Source organism: Ascaphus truei, chromosome 3 (assembly GCF_040206685.1).
Source record: "Ascaphus truei isolate aAscTru1 chromosome 3, aAscTru1.hap1, whole genome shotgun sequence".
NCBI classification, from domain to species: Eukaryota; Metazoa; Chordata; class Amphibia; order Anura; family Ascaphidae; genus Ascaphus; species Ascaphus truei.
Window position 1 is genome coordinate 243,349,312 of NC_134485.1, and position 24,005 is coordinate 243,373,316.

The window sequence follows — 24,005 nt, forward strand, 5'->3', positions numbered from 1 at the left end:
ACGTATTGTATTATATTTATCTACAACCAAACAAAATAAGATAATTGGAAAGGAAATCCCTGCCCCTGCAGAGCTTACAGTCTAAGTGGTATGTTGGGAGATTTACAGACAGGAGATGAGTGAATAAGTAAAGTAGATGGCTCCTTGGCCACAATTGTTAGTTAGAGTGACTGTGTGTGTATGTGTGAATGTGTGTGACACAGTAGCCATGACTCTGTGCTCTTGAAATGCTTAATTTAAGAGGTGCTTAATGCTTAATTTAAGAGGTGAGTTTTAAGGTTTGATGAGAAGCTGCTTGGCGTATACTGGATGTTAGATTTCCACATGTAAGGGACAGTGAGGGAAAAAGGTTTTAAGGCGAAAGAGCAGTAGGGGTGGAAAGTGGACAGTTATGGATAGAGAGAATAGAAGAAGAAAAAAAAAGAAAATAGAAATAAAACGCTTGTGTGATGCTCAAAAACACATGGTAGATCATGCTGAAATTGCTTGAGAATAAGTAAAATCTTCAATGCTGTACCCTTCCAGTAACCGGATATACATGCACTAGAGTACTAACTGGCAAAAATCCCACAAAGCACCGCGGTAAGGATTCAACACACTTTGGTGTACCGAAAAGTAAATACATCAATGAATAAGTAATGATAGACTCACATATAGGTGCACCATCTGGAGGTCAAAATCCACTTGTCCTAGGGTCCTTAGTGTGCATCCGCTTGTAGTTGTTAGCAGGAAGAACTGCCTTTCTCTTCGTTTTTCCAGTTACGGATAGAGCATAACGAGAGATCAAACCTGATATGTAGGAAGGAACAAGATGAATGGGGAGCTTCAAAGATAAGGAGGAGAACTTTGTAGGTGACTTGAAATTTCATGGTAAGCCTGGAGAGGGATTTAAGGCTTTGCCTATAGTGCAACTTTACATGAGTTTAAAACCAATTGGAAATAAAAGCAAATACGATACGATGGGTGACGTCACCGGTCGGCCGCATCGCGGGATTCCCGCAATTTGATTTGTTCAAGGGCCGTCACGTGACGCAACGGCCCTTGAAAAATCAAATTTTGCCGGCGGTGGGTTTTTCGCGCCGTCGCTTGTCGCGTGCAGTATAAGCGCACGCGGCGTTGTTTTCGGGCAAATTCGCGTCGCCGTCGCCGGCACTATAAGCACGCTCTAAGGAGGAGATGACCAGAGACTTTTTTGGGAGAAAGTGAAATGATTCTGTCGGCAGCATTTTGGATAGATTACAAAGGAGAAAGTTGTGAGGCAGGGAAGCCTGTTAGTAATGTTACAATAATCCACACGGGAGAGGATAAGGGCATACATTAGAGTTTTAGCAGTAGATTGATAGAAGAAAGAATAAAGAAGCGACAAATTTTAGCCATCTAGTGAGTGGAGAAGGAAAAAGAAGAGTCAAATGTCCCGCCTAGTCAACATGCTTTGGCAACAGGATAGATCAGTGATTCCCAACCTTTTTTGTTTGGAGGAACCCTTTAAGTATTTCGTAAAATTTCAGGGAACCCCTATCTGGATGACATATGGTCGACGGGTAAATCACAAAATAGACGCTTAAAGCAGTAGGGGTAATAAATAATAATTAACTCATACTTTTGAATAAACAATGTGTATATATTTTGTAATGATTTTGGTTTAAACATCTCACCCCTCCCCCTGCATCTCACATCACACCCTTCCCCCCTCTGCATCTCACATCACCCTCCCCCCCTACATCTCACATCACACCCCCCCTGCATCTCACATCACAACCCCCCTTCATTTCACATCACAACCCCCCTGCATTTCACATCACAACCCCCTGCATTTCACATCACACCCCCCTGCATCTCACATCACCCCCCTGCATCTCACATCACACCCCCCTGCATCACACCTCCCCCCTGCATCACACCTCCCCCCTGCATCTCACATCACCCACCCCCCTGCATCTCACATCACACTCCCCCTGCATCTCACATCACCCCCCCTGCATCTCACATCACACTCCCCCTGCATCACCCCTCCCCTGCATCTCACATCACCCCCCCCCCTGCATCTCACATCACCCCCCCCCCTGCATCTCACATCACACTCCCCCTGCATCTCACATCACCCCCCCTGCATCTCACATCACACTCCCCCTGCATCACCCCTCCCCTGCATCTCACATCACCCCCCCCCCTGCATCTCACATCACCCCCCCCCCTGCATCTCACATCACACCCCACCCCCCTCACATCACCTGCCACGGATAGATCTCTCTCCTCCTCCCCTATCCCTCTACCCCCCTCTCTCTCCTTCTCACTCCTCTCCCTCTCCTCTCTCTCTCCTCCCCTCTCTCTGCCCTCTCCCTCCTTCCTTCCCCCTCTCTCTCTCCTCACTCATCTCCCCCTCCTCTCTCTCTCCCCTCTCCCTCCTTCCTCTCCCCCCTCTCTCTTCTCACGCACTCTCTCACTCGGTCACGCACTCTCTCACTCGGTCACGCACTCTCTCACTCGGTCACGCACTCTCTCACTCGGTCACGCACTCTCTCACTCGGTCACGCACTCTCTCACTCGGTCACGCACTCTCTCACTCGGTCACGCACTCTCTCACTCGGTCACGCACTCTCTCACTCGGTCACGCACGCACTCTCTCACTCGGTCACGCACGCACTCTCTCACTCGGTCACGCACGCACTCTCTCACTCGGTCACGCACGCACTCTCTCACTCGGTCACGCACGCACTCTCTCACTCGGTCACGCACGCACTCTCTCACTCGGGCACGCACGCACTCTCTCACTCGGGCACGCACGCACTCTCTCACTCGGGCACGCACGCACTCTCTCACTCGGGCACGCACGCACTCTCTCACTCGGGCACGCACGCACTCTCTCACTCGGGCACGCACGCACTCTCTCACTCGGGCACGCACGCACTCTCTCACTCGGGCACGCACGCACTCTCTCACTCGGGCACGCACGCACTCTCTCACTCGGGCACGCACGCACTCTCTCACTCGGGCACGCACGCACTCTCTCACTCGGGCACGCACGCACTCTCTCACTCGGGCACGCACGCACTCTCTCACTCGGGCACGCACGCACTCTCTCACTCGGGCACGCACGCACTCTCTCACTCGGGCACGCACGCACTCTCTCACTCGGGCACGCACGCACTCTCTCACTCGGGCACGCACGCACTCTCTCACTCGCACGCACGCACTCTCTCACTGCTACACTCACACACACACTGTTACACTCACACACACACTGTTACACTCACACACACACTGTTACACTCACACACACACTGTTACACACACACTGTTACACACACACTGTTACACTCACACACACACACACACACACACTGTTACACTCACACACACACACACACACACACACACACACACACACACACACACACACACACACACACACACACACACACACACACACACTGTTACACTCACACACAGCCAGGAGGAGGGCACAAGGTCTGACCCAGGATTGGGTAGAACCCAGGCCTGGTTCCACCTCCTCCCCTGCCACATAAGAGTACTGCTGGGAGTGGGGAAACCCCATGTTGGGTACTGGCAGGACTTACTGCAAGGGAGGGCAGACTGGTAGCCAAGAACCAGCCCTGGCTACATATATATTTAGCAATACACCTAATTCTCCTGACAAGTGCTCTGATTACATGTGATCAGACATTTTACTGCGAGCACTTATCAGGGAAAGGATTGATTTGAAATAAAGAATTGGGAAGCAAATGTAAAAATATCACTGGTTATCAAAATATATTGTTTAGCTGAATGGCAAGCCTATACATAACTACCTCATCAGGAAACTACAATCAAGGTATATTTAGCTATTCTTTTTGTGATATTTTAGACATCTAGTTTAATTTTTTTTCCCTTGGAAGTATTGATGTAGATTTGCTACTAAAACAAAGCAAACGTCTGCCTGAACTCTAACAAAAGCTAACGATCTTTTTTAATTAATTTATTTTTTAAATAAACATTTTGGTTATTTGGTTCTCTTCATAATAATGTTGCAGAGATTTGTAACATTATGTGTGGCTTTATTGACTAAACCAGGGGTGTGCAAACTTCTGTTTGCGCCCGCATGCTTACGCTCCATCCTCTCCTCCCCCTCCCTCTTTCCTGCTCTCTGTCATGGGCGGCGTCCTATGACGGCAGAACAGCATGTGACGGGTTGCCATGGCAACGCAGCGGCATGTGACGCCGTGTTATGGCGACTCATCGCCAGAGAGAATTACAGAGGCCTTGCTCACTCCCCCGGCATTTAATTTAAATGTTGCGGGGAAGAGTGTGGAGCATCTGTAAGTGCTGCGCCCACCCCCTCCTCCCCCCCCAGGAAATCTCACCCCACCCCCCCCCCCCAGTTTGCGTACCCCTGGACTATATCATAATGTAATACATCGCACATTAAAATGAATGGACAATTTCAAAGGGGAACCTTTTCTGCATTTTTTTGAGTGAATAGACATTAAGCAATGCTCTCTCAAAAAGCTACTTAGCATCAGTTTAACAAAAGGAATTCATTTAACTTTGCTCATTGCTTTTATAGGCAGCTACTAGACTGTTGTACATGTTCTGTAATTTAAATTCACCTGAGACAAATATAGGTTTCTTTTGGAATCGGGATAAAAATACTTGACTTAAAACTTGTCATCTTCAGTTTTAGATGCAATTGTATTTTTCAAGTCCTGTACTGCCAGAAGGAGCAGAAATGGAATTAATGCATTGCATCCCCCTATCAACGAAAGGGTTAATTTAGGGGGCCCATACACTTATTCCTTAATTCCTCTGGATAACATGGTCTTTGTGTATAACTGCTAAGTTTTTGTTTGTATTCAATGGTCTCAGTGGCTGAAAAAAGTCTTGGTAATATTCTAAAGAGAGAATCTATATATAATCAGCACTATCTACTGTGTATATAATCAGAATCTATATATAATTAGAATCTACATATATAATCAGAATCTATATATAATCGTCACTTTCTGCAAAATCTTGAAGTAGATTCTGTATAAAAAACATATTACAACATTTCGAGGAATCTAATTTGAAAACTGCGAGTGTATTGAAAATCAGAAATATATATATCACATATAGGGATTAGGAAATGTATATTGATATGATTATCGTAAATAAATAGCAGCAAGTATCGTGTCAACTAGTGAATCGAAACAATACCTCGTGTGAAAATGACAGAACTATTACAAGTCTGTGTAAACATAATTGGTATAATAAGAGAAGGCATACATAGAAAATGGATCTCAGTTCATCAAAAAAGGTGCTTAGAATCGAGATATTTTCTGGACTTTTGGCAAAGTTTGAAAATGTAATTAAGTCAATCCAAGGTTTCATTTGGATTCCATGTGGTATGCTTGCAGCTTCTCTGGATTGGCCAAATTCTATAAAGTATCTAAAATCATGAACAGAAAGACGCACATGCTTCCATAGCGTAATACGTTCCTTTTAATCCTAAAAAAACAGTCAAATGCAATATATTCCCTCACAATATAAGATGCTTTTAAACACAGTAATATAGCCACTGAGGATCCATTGTTGAAGCATCTTATGGTGCACGGTAAGAGGTCAGTTGTAGGCTTGTACCCAACTCCCATATTTTGGCTCTGCCTTCCGTTCGTCAGACGTTGTCCGGCAGCACGGTGACGTCCGAACACAACGCGTAACGTTCTAAAGATCTACATGTACATTGAAGCGAATATGTGACAACTGTTATTTTAGAAAGATTTAAGCAAAATGTATGGAGTAAAAAAAATAGGAAAGGAAGTCTCCCTAAAATAAACCCCTTTTTCTTTATAAACAAAATGGAAATGTAAGTTTGGCACTCTGGATATGAACATTTTTAGAAGCGTGTACTTCATAATCAAGTCTCATCTGACTTTGACCACTGTTAATTTGGCAAATGATTTGTGCATGTCATTTGTTTTAAGTTTCTTTTAGGTTGCAATGATATAAAGCAATTTTATTTAACCTTTTCTTCCATTAAAAACTTGTCTTTAATGTATTATTTTTTTTTAACAATTCCTTTTGTCACACACATACTGTTTACCGTTGATTTTATTTCTTTTTTTTTTACCAGAAGCTGCACAATGCGTCGAGGAGGATGGAGGAATCGAGCCAGCGAGAAAGATGGTTGGGGTGCCTGGGTATGTCATCAATGTCCATGCTATTTTCAGAATGCTGTTTCCTAGAAAGTTTTATTTCCTTGTGCACCATGTTTGTGGGCATCCATTCTTTGGAAAAAGTGAAAAAGGCAAGTCGTCCTAGTTCATGTGGACAAAAGTCCCCCTCTTGAAATAGTCTCCACTATATTATCATCTGTGTGCTTTCTCATTGACAAGATGTTGTCTCGCCTTGTAGGTTATTTTTATTGACTTCACCTACGCCAAGTTTAGTTCTTTTGCCTCTTCAAATAAATAGTGGTCCTGAAAGCACCACTTTGGAATTTCTGAACAGGATATGACATTTAATGTATAATAGTTTTAGAAACAGAAGAAACCGTCTGTTGAGCTCATAGGGCACCACACAGATATATGGCAATGAATTGCCTAGAGGTTAATTGTATATTTGCGGAGCATAGACGGAGTTAAGCCGAGGTGGAGAAGGTGTGGGGATAACTGAGTGCAGACCCGCATCCAAATGTAAAGGTTTACGGTTGCAAATAAACAGTGTCCTTTTGCCGGTGTGGAGTATGCGTGTTACTCACAATTAGTACCGTCCCCCTTGTCTCCTGGCCTCGCGGGGCACCTGGATAGGTGATCAGCGTCTCTCCATGGCGTGGTCTCGATCAAAGCGTCACAGTAGAAGGAAAAAGATCGATGCAACAGCCGCTCCTGGTGTACACTGAGACTCACCAGCAAAAAGTGAAGTAAAAACCTTTTATTGGACTACATAAAACAGATACTGTCATGAACAAAAATAGGAAACCTTGAGAAAGAGCAGTCTTGCTCGAAACGCGTGGGAGGAGGTTTCCTATTTTTTTCGGGACTAACTGTTTTATGTAGTCCAATAAAAGGTTTTTACTTCACTTTTTGCTGGTGAGTCTCAGTGTACACAAGGAGTGGCTGTTGCATCGATCTTTTTCCTTTTACTATAATATCCTTACCCTGATCGTGTTAGTGCTTCAAAGCAGTGATGTTTATAACTAAAAATGAAACATTTTGCATAATAAAAAACATTACCTATTTAAAGATTTCAGGCAGGAAAAGTACCTTATGTAAAGTAGCTACATGGATGGATTTTTATGTACTGTATGCAAATTAACTCCTCCCCCAAACTCCTGAGCACCACATAAAACACGTTAATTGTTGGTGAAGGCCACAGAACAATTTTATTGAAGTTTAATATATATATATATATATATATTATAATGAATATATAATTTTGACTGAAAAACAAAGCATTAGCCGATCTTAATAACTTAATTGCCTTAATCCGTTCTCTTGCCTTCCGGGCCAAGAGAGCCGTTACTCCAAGTAAATCCATTAAAAAATATATTGTAACAAATAATATAACTTCCATAGAGACATCACACTGCCACGACCATTTGATGCCTTAAATTGACCCTGGCACTGCCCAACAGAACAGCCTACTCTATTCTATCCTGAAACCCCATGTTAAAAATATTGAGATATATACGAAAAAGATGAACTAAATAGAGGCCTGTAAAAGTCTTCACCAACACCTTCTAGGCCAAAATGCTTTACTGAAGTACCACCAATGAAAGCAACCGCGAAACTACTCTATTCAGATTCTTTCTACATTTTTCCTAGGGCTCGTGATTTTTGTCAAAAATTCAACGCTTACTCTGCTCATTTTAACTGACAATATATATATATATCTCACACTGTATATATACTGGTGTCTGAAGGGTGCTCCAACAGTAGTCAGCCTTTCATCCACTACATTTACACATAATTAAGGCCATTCGCCGTAAACAAGTGACCACCTAGAAAAGCACCAAAGCCATAGTTGCTCCATCAGTAAATAATTCTAAGCCATGTTGGAAACAAGTTGGTCCTTCCAGAATGAATGGCCATTGTATGATTGCAAAAATTCCAAGCAAATTGTTTTGAGGTCTCTAGTCAGCCCAATGTGCCATTAAGGATTCTTAATCCCATAAGAGGCAGCTGCCAGCATGCTTGAAAGAACCATTCCAATAGGCATGATGCGTGACACAAAGGCCAAATGGCCTAACAAGGATTGAAGCTGTTTTAAAGTAACATTTTTACAAGCCCTTGCCTCAGATATCATTAACTGTAGCCCTGCCAGCTTCTCTATAGGCAAATTAAATTCCATAGCTACAGTATCAATTTCTATGCCAAAACAAAACGTAACACTGTAACTGGACAAACTGTTTTTTTTTTTTTTATGCTAATGGGATACCAAATGTATTTGCCAACCATTAAACAGTACGTAGCAGCTGGTCACTGACCATCCAGTCAAGGAAGGGCGCAAACATTTCAAAATAGAAATATGACCATACACAACCCATAGACTGGCATCTATTAAAATAAAATTAACCTTCAAATTGAAAACGAAACAAATTAAAACAATCCGGATGTATAGGTAATAAACAAAAAAATCTATTTGATATCTGCTTTAGTTGACAAATGGTGGATCAGCCTAAGGGAGCCTGGCTCCGTTTTAAGGACCATGCCATGCAGGGAGATGCAAAGAACTGAAGTGGTTGGCAGGAGAATGGACCAGTTATTCTACCCAAGGCCAATTCTTTTTCCAACCTTGCTTTAACAACACTGACAATTGGTGTTCCCTGACTGATTTTTTATTTTATTTTTTAAATTACCAACCCAAACATTTATTTAGCAACCACCTGTAGGTATGTAAAATTCTGATTCCAAACCCTGAATATGGTAGAAACTTGGCCACGGTACCAACTGTCCTTCACTCTTCTGGGTTTACGCTCTTTCCAAATGGATGACTAACCATGTTGTTTGCACCAGAGGTACCACTCCTCCTGAAACACCGCAGTGCAGAGTGAACCCCTCCACGCACTGAGCACTTATGCTGAAATCTGCACAAGTTTTGCCACCTGCAGAGAGACCCACTGTATGCTCAACAGTCACTTCCTGAGAGCTTCTGGCCGGAACAACGTAGGTGAGCTTGACAGCTGCCAGAAACAGGGCAGAACGCTGTGGGGTCATTACAAAAGCCAAAGATCAACATCTTTCACGACACCCACTTCAGTGACGGATAAACTGCACATTCTGGCATTATAATTAAACCAAGAGATTCCCTCATACATTTTATATCCCTCAAGAATGATGTAAACATTTCTGAGGGTCCCCCCCCCTGGCATTAATACAAAATGCTTGAAGCCAGTTGGTAAATGACAGTGGTACAGGTCTATGCCTCATCCTGCGACTTATTCTTGCATTTATTATCACCTTTAATCAAAAATTCTATTTTAATACATCAATATCATGCCCCTTCCAAATTCTCTCCTTAACAGATACAGATAAGTGCAAGCCTAATGGATTGGCCTCGCAGCCCACTGCTTCTTGAAAACAACCATCATTCATGCTGATGCAGATGAAGGGGGCAAAGGTTGTTGCTGCTCACACGGTGTCTGTGAATCCTGAGAAGCCAATCATTATCTGGAATCCATGTCCTTTCTAGATATAGATTTAGAAATCATAGAGGCAGCAGAGCTCTGCATGGTTACCTCAGTCTGCACTGAGATAAAGGAACATAAAGGTGAACACACATGGAATAAAAGGTGTCTCGCCTGCTCCCCTGGGCCCTGGACTTGGTGACTCCTGCCTTCCACCAGAGAGGTCCTGCAGGCCTTAGAATGCAGAGGACCCAGCAGGCTGCTAATGCCACCTGTGCTAAAGATCACCTCCTTTTATCTTTTGATGCTGTGCTGGTGCGATCAAGAAAGACTGCGCCTCCCAGGGTTTGCTGATGTGCTGGAAGCCGACCGGTAGAATTCCTCCTAGCTCTCGTGTGATCACGCTGTCCAGCATTCTGTTACTGCGCAGAATGCGGATCTCTTCTTCCTCTTTCTCCATGGCCTGGTCCATACTTCTGTTTCAAATCGACTCCAGCTACTCTCATGCATCTGTGGCATTTACAGAAAGGTGGGGAACTTCAGGTAGGGAGATGCGAGCCGTGCTTACAGCTGAGGCACACAATGCGGATGGGGCAGCGGCTAAGCATACCCAATGCCATTCACAGCCACCAGCATTGTAGGGCTTCATTTGTAACTGATTGCAGCATTTGTTCAAGATCAACCTCTGAAGTGGTTAATAGGAATGTAATTTTTTTAATATCGTATCTTTAAGCCTGATACAGGGATGCAAAACACTAGCAGTGTAAATCAGGTGATGAAACGCCCTCAGATTTTCTTTATGTACCTTCCAAAATTCCCTTGGACAAGTTTCAAGAGAGGGCAAATCCACAGGCTCCACATATCTGTCCAGCCTACACTGACCAAACAATCAGGCAAGCCACAACAAAACCCTACACAGCAACCTCGAAACCTATCTGCCAAGTGCTAAGCGACAAAATCTCAAACTTTCAACAAAAAGGCAGGAGAAGGGTCACTTCCACGCCATCATATCGCCATATTTGACTAATTGCCAAGGCTACTAATTCTGGTATTGATCGTGTTTTCTTAGTTCACTTTTTTTTTATTCAGTAAACCTAAAAGGTAGAAATAAAAACATACCTTAGTAGAACTGTCTAATTTATATAGATTGTTTACATTAATTGTGAGCTTTCATATTTCCTCAGTGTCCCATAGACGTTTGTATAGATGGGATATTTTTGATGTGTTTATTGCTTAGAGGATTCTAATGTTAACATGTTTGGTTTCTTTGTTAAAAATTAATGTGGTTTGGAAGTTTTATACATCCAACCTGTATTTGCGTTATCCCAATTCATTTGCACGGTGATGACTCATTTTTGTTATGCAATTTACTGGTGGCGTATAAAGTTCAGTGATTGCTCAGAGGGTATGTGGTGTATTTAACATTTAAAATCCATTTGCCTCGAGTGTCTCGACAAAATGTTGACATTTGTTTATGCCAGTGGTTTTAAATCCTCTTTTTGGGGACCAGGTTTTAGAAATGACCATTCTGTTATTGGCACACAGGTGAATGCACATAGCTTGCACATAACTGGTTATTGATTGCATTCCCCCAAAACCAGATCTCATTCAGGGCCCTGAGAAAAAGGTTTGAGACAGTGCTCTACATTCTTCAGCTTATGCCTGCACTGGGCTTATATCACTATTTGCAGGGTTCTTTACATAACACATGCAACTCAATGCGATGCATTGTATTTTCAGTATTCAGTGCAGAGTTGTGTAAGAGAAGCGAGCAGTATCCACAGCACCAGGCAACTACAAAACCACCAGGGTAGTAGGACCCGGTATCCTCGCAACAACTCCAGAGAGTTTGTGCAGCTGTACACTGCTGAGGATGTCTATTCCCAACATATTTTCTCGGTATAGGAAGCAAGATACAAGCATTCAAGGAGCTCACTTTGTGCTCACCCTTGAACTGTGAGATATTATGATAACACTAAGGCTTCTACAAGGGTAAGAAAAGATATTCTTCTTGACTCTAAAGTCAAGACTCTTGACACTATACTAGCATACAGTAACAAACCTCTGCACACTTGTTTTTTAATTTTAGGGTGGATACAAGGTGGCTAAAGTTCAGAAATTAGAAGAACAGTTTCGGTCGGACGCTCCAGTGCAGCAGAATAAAGATGGAACCTCTTCTGCTATATTTAATGGTGTTTCAATTTATGTGAATGGCTATACAGGTATGTGTATGTTGGTGATTAAGGGGTTGCAGGTCTTTGAAAGGATGCATATTTGCTTACTTTTGCAAAACATAACGACATTATGACATTTGAAAGTGTGGATGCTGTCCTGTAACAGTTGTAACATGGTCATTGTTTTGAATAATGATTGGATGCAATCCGGAGCCATTGATGTGCAGCTACAGTTGAAATTTGCATCTCCATTCGTTTATGCGATTTTAAACTCACTCTTTATGACAGGGGTGGGGAACCTTTTTTTCTGCCAAGAGCCATTTGGATATTTATAACATCATTTGCGGGCCATACAAAATTATCAACTTAAAAATTAGCCTGCTATATTTGGTCAAACATTTAATTAACTCACCCCTAATGTGATGGCTAGAACTGCTTCTCTTTGGTGAGGCGTGTGATGTTAGCTGGTATTGATGATGTTGCTACTCGCAACTGGTTTTCCAGGTTTGGGTGGGTGACTGACTAACACTTGTGTGACTGATTGACTAACACTTGGGTGACTGACTGACACTTGTGTGACTGACTGACACTTGTGTGACTGACTAACACTTGGGTGACTGACTGACACTTGTGTGACTGACTAACACTTGGGTGACTGACTGACACTTGTGTGACTGACTGACACTTGTGTGACTGATTGACTAACACTTGGGTGACTGACTGACACTTGTGTGACTGACTAACACTTGGGTGACTGACTGACACTTGTGTGACTGACTGACACTTGGGTGACTGACTGACTGACACTTGGGTGACTTACTGACACCTGGGTGACTGACTGACTGACACTTGTGTGACTGACTGACTGACACTTGTGTGACTGACTGACACTTGGGTGACTTACTGACTGACACTTGGGTGACTGACTGACACTTGGGTGACTGACTGACTGACACTTGGGTGACTGACTGACTGACTTGGGTGGGTGACTGACTGACTGATTGACTGACACTTGGGTGGTGGATGACTATGACTGACTGAGGGTTGGTGTCTGTATTCTCTCACACACACAAACACACACACATCGGAGCGGGGGGGGGGGGAAATCACACACTCTCAGACCCTCTCACTCATACACTCACTCTCTCACTCACTTTCAGACACTCTCTAAACAAGAATGACAATCAGCTGCAAGAAGTGGCAATTTGAGATGCATGAGGGACGGTCTGACAGCTTAGATCACACTGAGTCATTTTATGGGGCACAGATCATTGGGGGGGGGGGGGGGGTGTCTGCAAAAGTTAATCATACAACATGTATTGAAGTCAAGGAGACCAATGATGCTGGGATTAGGCGTCAGGCCTGGTGGTGTCCGAGGGCCCTCCTGCCCTTCGCCTGTCAGGGCCCTGCATAGCTCCCTCTCACCTTACACTGCGGCACTGCGGAGCAGGTGCCCTCCTCCGCAGCTGCTGCCCGGTGTGGGGAGGAGGAGAGACGGTAGTGACGTGTCTCTCCCTCCGCAGACCCGTTCGTCTATCCCTCAAGCCTCTTATACTGCGTCGTCGTCCCCATCCCCCAAGCCCCACTCCTCTTATACCCTCTCCCCCCCGGAGCACTGCTTACCTGCGCCGCCCTGGTGATACTCAGGTCCTTCATCACCTCAGGCGGCTGCTGCCACACACAGACATTGACACACAAACACAGTGACCGTGACACAGACAGTGACACACCCACACACAGAGACACACACACAGAGACACACACACACACACACACACACACACACAGAGAGACACACACACACACACACAGAGACACACACACACACAGAGACACACACACACACAGAGACACACACCACACAGTGACAGTGAGACACACACAGTGATAGTGAGACACACACACAGTGACAGTGAGACACACACACAGTGACAGTGAGACACACACACAGTGACAGTGAGACACACACACAGTGACAGTGAGACACACACACAGTGACAGTGAGACACACACACAGTGACAGTGAGACACACACACAGTGACAGTGAGACACACACACAGTGACAGTGAGACACACACACACAGAGACAGTGAGACACACACACACACAGAGACAGTGAGACATACACACAGACAGTGAGACACACACACAGAGACAGTGAGACACACACACACACAGAGACAGTGAGACACACACACACAGAGACAGTGAGACACACACACACAGAGACAGTGAGACACACGCAGAGAGACAGTGAGACACACGCAGAGAGACAGTGAGACACACGCAGAGAGACAGTGAGACACACGCAGAGAGACAGTGAGACACACGCAGAGACAGTGAGACACACGCAGAGAGACAGTGAGACACACGCAGAGAGACAGTGAGACACACGCAGAGAGACAGTGAGACACACACACAGAGAGACAGTGAGACACACACACACAGAGAGACAGTGAGACACACACACAGAGAGACAGTGAGACACACAGAGAGACAGTGAGACACACACACAGAGAGACGCACAGAGGCAGAGAGACGCACAGAGGCAGAGAGACGCACAGAGGCAGAGAGACGCACAGAGGCAGAGAGACGCACAGAGGCAGAGAGACGCACAGAGGCAGAGAGACGCGCACAGAGGCAGAGAGACGCGCACAGAGGCAGAGAGACGCGCACAGAGGCAGAGAGACGCGCACAGAGGCAGAGAGACGCGCACAGAGGCAGAGAGACGCGCACAGAGGCAGAGAGACACGCACAGAGGCAGAGAGACACGCACAGAGGCAGAGAGACACGCACAGAGGCAGAGAGACACGCACAGAGGCAGAGAGACACGCACAGAGGCAGAGAGACACGCACAGAGGCAGAGAGACACGCACAGAGGCAGAGAGACACCCACAGAGGCAGAGAGACACCCACAGAGGCAGAGAGACACCCACAGAGGCAGAGAGACACCCACACAGAGGCAGAGAGACACCCACACAGAGGCAGAGAGACACCCACACAGAGGCAGAGAGACACCCACACAGAGGCAGAGAGACACCCACACAGAGGCAGAGAGACACCCACACAGAGGCAGAGAGACACCCACACAGAGGCAGAGAGACACCCACACAGAGGCAGAGAGACACCCACACAGAGGCAGAGAGACACCCACACAGAGGCAGAGAGACACCCACACAGAGGCAGAGAGACACCCACACAGAGGCAGAGAGACACCCACACAGAGGCAGAGAGACACCCACACAGAGGCAGAGAGACACCCACACAGAGGCAGAGAGACACCCACACAGAGGCAGAGAGACACCCACACAGAGGCAGAGAGACACCCACACAGAGGCAGAGAGACACCCACACAGAGGCAGAGAGACACCCACACAGAGGCAGAGAGACACCCACACAGAGGCAGAGAGACACCCACACAGAGGCAGAGAGACACCCACACAGAGGCAGAGAGACACCCACACAGAGGCAGAGAGACACCCACACAGAGGCAGAGAGACACCCACACAGAGGCAGAGAGACACCCACACAGAGGCAGAGAGACACCCACACAGAGGCAGAGAGACACCCACACAGAGGCAGAGAGACACCCACACAGAGGCAGAGAGACACCCACACAGAGGCAGAGAGACACCCACACAGAGGCAGAGAGACACCCACACAGAGGCAGAGAGACACCCACACAGAGGCAGAGAGACACCCACACAGAGGCAGAGAGACACCCACACAGAGGCAGAGAGACACCCACACAGAGGCAGAGAGACACCCACACAGAGGCAGAGAGACACCCACACAGAGGCAGAGAGACACCCACACAGAGGCAGAGAGACACCCACACAGAGGCAGAGAGACACCCACACAGAGGCAGAGAGACACCCACACAGAGGCAGAGAGACACCCACACAGAGGCAGAGAGACACCCACACAGAGGCAGAGAGACACCCACACAGAGGCAGAGAGACACCCACACAGAGGCAGAGAGACACCCACACAGAGGCAGAGAGACACCCACACAGAGGCAGAGAGACACCCACACAGAGGCAGAGAGACACCCACACAGAGGCAGAGAGACACCCACACAGAGGCAGAGAGACACCCACACAGAGGCAGAGAGACACCCACACAGAGGCAGAGAGACACCCACACAGAGGCAGAGAGACACCCACACAGAGGCAGAGAGACACCCACACAGAGGCAGAGAGACACCCACACAGAGGCAGAGAGACACCCACACAGAGGCAGAGAGACACCCACACAGAGGCAGAGAGACACCCACACAGAGGCAGAGAGACACCCACACAGAGGCAGAGAGACACCCACACAGAGGCAGAGAGACACCCACACAGAGGCAGAGAGACACCCACACAGAGGCAGAGAGACACCCACACAGAGGCAGAGAGACACCCACACAGAGGCAGAGAGACACCCACACAGAGGCAGAGAGACACCCACACAGAGGCAGAGAGACACCCACACAGAGGCAGAGAGACACCCACACAGAGGCAGAGAGACACCCACACAGAGGCAGAGAGACACCCACACAGAGGCAGAGAGACACCCACACAGAGGCAGAGAGGCACACACACACAGAGGCAGAGAGGCACACACACACAGAGGCAGAGAGGCACACACACACAGAGGCAGAGAGACACACACACAGAGGCATAGAGACACACACACAGAGGCAGAGAGACACACACACAGAGGCAGAGAGACACACACACAGAGGCAGAGAGACACACACACAGAGGCAGAGAGACACACACACAGAGGCAGAGAGACACACACACAGAGGCAGAGAGACACACACACAGAGGCAGAGAGACACACACACAGAGGCAGAGAGACACACACACAGAGGCAGAGAGACACACACACAGAGGCAGAGAGACACACACACAGAGGCAGAGAGACACACACACAGAGGCAGAGAGACACACACACAGAGGCAGAGAGACACACACACAGAGGCAGAGAGACACACACACAGAGGCAGAGAGACACACACACAGAGGCAGAGAGACACACACACAGAGGCAGAGAGACACACACACAGAGGCAGAGAGACACACACACAGAGGCAGAGAGACACACACACAGAGGCAGAGAGACACACACACAGTGACACACACACAGTGACACACACACAGTGACACACACACAGTGACACACACACAGTGACACACACACAGTGACACACACACAGTGACACACACACAGTGACACAGACACAGTGACACAGACACAGTGACACAGACACAGTGACACAGACACAGTGACACAGACACAGTGACACAGACACAGTGACACAGACACACTGACACAGACACACTGACACAGACACAGACACACTGACACAGACACAGACACACTGACACAGACACACTGACACTGACACACTGACACACTGACACTGACACACTGACACTGACACACTGACACTGACACTGACACACTGACACTGACACACTGACACTGACACACTGACACTGACACACTGACACTGACACTGACACACTGACACTGACACACTGACACTGACACACTGACACTGACACACACAGACACAGTGACACAGACACACACAGACACAGTGACACAGACACACACAGACACAGTGACACAGACACACACAGACACAGTGACACACACAGACACAGTGACACAGACACACACAGACACAGTGACACAGACACACACAGACACAGTGACACAGACACACACAGACACAGTGACACAGACACACACAGACACACACAGACACAGTGACACACACAGACACAGTGACACACACAGACACAGTGACACAGACACAGTGACACAGACACAGTGACACAGACACAGACACACTGACACAGACACAGTGACACAGACACAGTGACACAGACACAGTGACACAGACACACACAGACACAGTGACACACACAGACACAGTGACACACACAGACACAGTGACACACACAGACACAGTGACACAGACACACACAGACACAGTGACACAGACACACACAGACACAGTGACACACACAGACACAGTGACACACACAGACACAGTGACACAGACACACACAGACACAGTGACACAGACACACACAGACACAGTGACACACACAGACACAGTGACACAGACACACACAGACACAGTGACACAGACACACACAGACACAGTGACACACACAGACACAGTGACACAGACACACACAGACACAGTGACACAGACACACACAGACACAGTGACACAGACACACACAGACACAGTGACACAGACACACACAGACACACACAGACACAGTGACACACACAGACACAGTGACACACACAGACACAGTGACACAGACACAGTGACACAGACACAGTGACACAGACACAGTGACACTGACACAGACACACTGACACAGACACACTGACACTGACACAGACACACTGACACAGACACACTGACACTGACACAGACACACTGACACAGACACAGTGACACAGACACAGTGACACAGACACAGTGACACAGACACAGTGACACAGACACACACAGACACAGTGACACACACAGACACAGTGACACACACAGACACAGTGACACACACAGACACAGTGACACAGACACACACAGACACAGTGACACAGACACACACAGACACAGTGACACAGACACACACAGACACAGTGACACAGACAGACACAGTGACACAGACAGACACAGTGACACAGACACACAGTGACACAGACACACACAGACACAGTGACACACACAGACACAGTGACACAGACACACACAGACACAGTGACACACACAGACACAGTGACACAGACACACACAGACACAGTGACACACACAGACACAGTGACACAGACACACACAGACACAGTGACACACACAGACACAGTGACACAGACACAGTGACACAGACACACACAGACACACACAGACACAGTGACACAGACACACACAGACACAGTGACACACACAGACACAGTGACACAGACACACACAGACACAGTGACACAGACACACACAGACACAGTGACACAGACACACACAGACACAGTGACACAGACACACACAGACACAGTGACACAGACACACACAGACACAGTGACACACAGACACAGTGACACACACAGACACAGTGACACAGACACAGTGACACAGACACAGTGACACAGACACAGTGACACAGACACAGTGACACAGACACAGTGACACAGACACACACAGACACAGTGACACACACAGACACAGTGACACAGACACACACAGACACAGTGACACAGACACACAGTGACACAGACACACAGTGACACAGACACACAGTGACACAGACACACAGTGACACAGACACACAGTGACACAGACACAGTGACACAGACACAGTGACACAGACACAGTGACACAGACACAGTGACACAGACACAGTGACACAGACACAGTGACACAGACACAGTGACACAGTGACACAGACACAGTGACACAGACACAGTGACACAGACACACACAGACACAGTGACACAGACACACACAGACACAGTGACACAGACACACACAGACACAGTGACACAGACACACACAGACACAGTGACACAGACACACACAGACACAGTGACACAGACACAGTGACACACACAGACACAGTGACACAGACACAGTGACACAGACACACACAGACACAGTGACACAGACACAGTGACACAGACACAGTGACACAGACACAGTGACACAGACACAGTGACACAGACACAGTGACACAGACACACACAGACACAGTGACACAGACACAGTGACACAGACACAGTGACACAGACACACACAGACACAGTGACACAGACACCTTGACACAGACACACACAGACACAGTGACACAGACACCTTGACACAGACACACACAGACACAGTGACACAGACACCTTGACACAGACACAGTGACACAGACACACACAGACACAGTGACACAGACACACACAGACACAGTGACACAGACACAGTGACACAGACACAGTGACACAGACACAGTGACACAGACACAGTGACACAGACACAGTGACACAGACACAGTGACACAGACACAGTGACACAGACACAGTGACACAGACACAGTGACACAGACACAGTGACACAGACACAGTGACACAGACACAGTGACACAGACACAGTGACACAGACACAGTCACACAGACACAGTCACACAGACACAGTGACACAGACACAGTGACACAGACACAGTGACACAGACACACACAGACACAGTGACACAGACACAGTGACACAGACACACACAGACACAGTGACACAGACACAGTGACACAGACACACACAGACACAGTGACACAGACACAGTGACACAGACACACAGACACAGTGACACAGACACAGTGACACAGACACACACAGACACAGTGACACAGACACACACAGACACAGTGACACACACAGACACAGTGACACAGACACAGTGACACAGACACAGTGACACAGACACACAGTGACACAGACACACAGTGACACAGACACACAGTGACACAGACACACAGTGACACAGACACACAGTGACACAGACACACAGTGACACAGACACACAGTGACACAGACACACAGTGACACAGACACACAGTGACACAGACACACAGTGACACAGACACACAGTGACACAGACACACAGTGACACAGACACAATAAACCCACCTCTGCAAACACACACAAAAATAAGACCTCTCCCCCCTTGGGGTGGGTAAGGTGCCTGGGAGGAGGTATAAGGGGGCATGTGGGTTACCTGGGGCCCGTGGATGGGCTACTGGAGCAGCATAGGTAGCCAGTGCAGCTGAGAGACTGGCAGGCCCGTAGAGCCTAAAGAGAGGGACAGAGGGGCGGAGCCCAAGCAGCCCGGCATTTCTGGGGGAGAGTAGGGAGGGGGGCAGTGCTGAGGGAAGGGGAGGCCCGACTTGCACCCTACACTTGCTCCATGTAGGAAGAGGCGGGCCAAAAAAAAAATCTTGGCAGAGTGACACCCCAGTCAGCCAAGCAGGAGAGGGGGAGTTTAAAAAAAAAAAAAAAAAAACATTCTTGCAGGCTTGCTTCCCGGGGGCTGGACCAAATGATTTCGCGGGCCTTATACGGCCCGCAGGCCGGACGTTCCCCACCCCTGCTTTATGATATTCAAATGGCCCCTTTCCATTTAAACAAATACAAATATCCTGTAATTACAGAATATACAAAATCACACTAAAATGATCTAGTCAACTGTGGTGAAAAAGGGCAAATAATACTTTGCATAAAATGGTGATTACCAACCTAACTGACAAGTGTAATAGTGACAAATATAGTGGAATAAGTCACAAACAATATGACCGTAGGGGTTAGTGCAGCGCCGCTGAAAAATACTTTTCCCAATCGTCTTTGGTATAGTAGAAGCACAGGATACGGAGCGCAAATACTCCCCGGTGTGTGCAAAAGAAAAAAAGGGAATATAGTGCAACACTGCCAATGATAGGTACTAACAAGGGAAGGAAATTAAAATAAATCCACTCACATGGTGTAGAATATGTGTAAGCAGTTTGAGGTTAAAAACTCCTGGTTCAGACCATAGGTGATTCCAAGATCAAACGGCAGTATATCCAATGATGTACAGACGAGACCACGACTATTCTAAAGGCATTTCTGCATTGACTAACGACCCATAGGATTAACACAGCAGGGGTCCCTGGCAGTCCAATTCAGTTTGAATGGGACTGCCAGGGACCCCCGCTGTTAATCTGATGGGCCATTAATCAATGCAGAAATGCTGGGGCTAGTTTAAGGCATGTTTAAGACATGTATCCAGCATGTACCTGGGTCTTTTTGGCGATTGCCACTGGTTTGTGTTAGAATAGTCGCAGTCTGCTGTAAATATGCAAGTATTTAAGAGGTTAAAAACCTTTCAGGCGGGGACTTCCGGTGATGTCAGCCAGCATGGTAGCTTGAGGGAAGAGCTCCCGAGACTCCCTGCTTAAAAGCATCTAAAATCAGCAATAAAAACCACCAAAACAAACACCTTTTCGGGGGCCCAGACTAGGTAAAAGCCTCAGGATGGCAAACAAACAAAAAAAAAAACAGGGAACCAGGACATTGCTAAGTTCTGTGAGTCAATTCAAAAACAGGCAAGCAGAGGAGCTGAAACCCCGACTCCTCGAGATGGCGCCGATGAGAGCTCTCAGGGGACTGAGGCAAGCACACGCGGTGCCGGGGAGGGACTGTGGGACAGGGGAGACTCAGTGGAAGCTACAAAAACCTATCTTGAGAACCTATTTGACCAGTTCTCAATAAAGATGAGGCACAATTTCCAAGAAGATCTGCAAACAGCTATCACAGGGGTCAAAAAGGAAATAAAAGACCTAGCAGGGCGCACAGACAAAGTGGAAACAAAGTTAGAGGAGGTGTCCCTCTCTCAAACAGCTACGGAAGAAGAGATGTGCCGCCTGGGATATGAAGTTTATGTGTTAGAGGAGAACAGGACTCCCTACATAGACAACCAATGTTAGGATCTGGATGGGAGCTTTTGCTGGGGTCCTGGCTTTGACGGTGGGTGCAATATCAAGTTCTCGAGTATGGTCTAGCACTTTATGCTTGTAAAAAGTTAACACGGCTGATGTGCTTAAAAGTCCCCAGAGACCCAGTTCTAGGATGTTTTTCATAATCAGGCCCCCTGCCCCACCCCCTTCTCCCCCCCTTCCCCCTTCTCCCCCCCTTCCCCCTTCTCCCCCCCCCTTTCCCCCTCCCCTCTCCCCCTTCTCCCCCCCCTCTACCCTGGTCCCGGCAAACCACTATAGAGACTAGGAGTCAGAAGCTAGAATCTATGTCTGCACGCACAAAGTCCAATGGGAATAAGATATAAAGGTGTCATTACGCAAACGTCAATGGTGAATATGTAATACGAATGTAATTATGAAAATTAAACATAGATGTAAGCCCTCCCCTCATCCCCCATCCTCCCCCCATTCCCGTTCACCCCCCTCACCCCACTCCCCCCCCATCCTCCTCTCCCCACTCCCCCCCTCCTCCTCTCCCCACACCCCCCCTCCTCCTCACCCCACTCCCCCCCCTCCTCCTCACCCCACTCCCCCCCCTCCTCCTCACCCTACTCCCCCCTTCCCGTTCCTCCTCCCGCCTACCCCTTCCCCTCCCTCCCTCCCCCACCCCCTCTACCCCGATGAAACATTGTCAAAGTTGGAACTCGCGATAAGGTGCACATAGCCCTATGTTATAATGTTGAAAAACTGTTAATATGCATATCCCAAAACTGAGCATGCTCAAAAAGTATTAAAAGGAAAATGTCACAAAGGTATGAATCTCCCCCCACCCTCTCCCTGGTACTGCCCACCTGCATGAAAACAGGCCCCCGGCCCCTGCCGTCCCTCTCCCTCCCCCGCCATCCCTCCCCCGCTGTCCCTCCCCCTCCCCCACCGTCCCTCCCACTCCCTCCCCCTTCTCCCCCCTCCCCCTTCTCCCCCCCTCCCCCCTTCCTCCCCCCCTCCTCCTTCCTCCCCTCCCCCCTCCTTTCCTCCCCCCTTCCCTACCCCTCCTTCTCCCCCCCCTTCCCTACCCCTCCTTCTCCCCCCCCTTCTCCCCTCCCTCCCCCGCTTCTCCCCCTCCACCCCCACAAAACATTATAAAGGTTGGAACCCATGATTAGGTGCACTAAGCCCAATGTGAAAATGTCATACAGATGTTAATACGCATATGCCAAATCCGATTATGTCCTAAAAGTGTTAAAAGGATAAGAACACAAAGATGTGAATCTCCCCCCACCCTCAAAGTACTCGAACAAAGCAAGTGCAAGCCCCACAACACAGTTAAGATCAGGGAAAGTTCCCCAACCTCCAAGCTGTTACAAGTGGTTTAAGTTCTATTGCAGGGAGGATCTCTGGCCCTGTACCCTGCCCCACACCAGGATTTCTGTGCTTGAAGGTTCTCCAGGGGTGTTTGACCCTGCTACCTTGCTCACTCTCGTGTCTAAGGTTATTTTTCTTGGGCCCCGCAAGAGTCCGTCTGTTTTCTCCTTCCCTACTGTGTCCACCCCACCCCCCTTCCCTCCCCCCGCCCTAAGGCATCCACTTCGCTCTCCTCCCAACCATCTCTGGACCTACGTCCTATATCCCAAAACGGAGCTCTTGACATGGGAACATAAGAGCATCAGAGCCTTGAGCTCTGCGAATGTCTTTCGTAACATAATGTCTTCCATCAAATTAATCTCGATTA

General features: G+C 47.7%; 1 protein-coding gene across 1 annotated transcript in view; it reads left to right on the forward strand.

Moving 5' to 3' along the window:
• Positions 1-24,005, forward strand: part of REV1 (REV1 DNA directed polymerase) — a 130,469-nt gene that overhangs the window by 33,738 nt on the left and 72,726 nt on the right. The window contains exons 2-3 of the mRNA XM_075590477.1: positions 6,110-6,176; positions 11,694-11,826. Of these exons, the coding sequence (XP_075446592.1) occupies positions 6,120-6,176; positions 11,694-11,826 (190 nt within the window). The 5' untranslated portion in view covers positions 6,110-6,119. The remainder of the gene's footprint in view (positions 1-6,109; positions 6,177-11,693; positions 11,827-24,005) is intronic.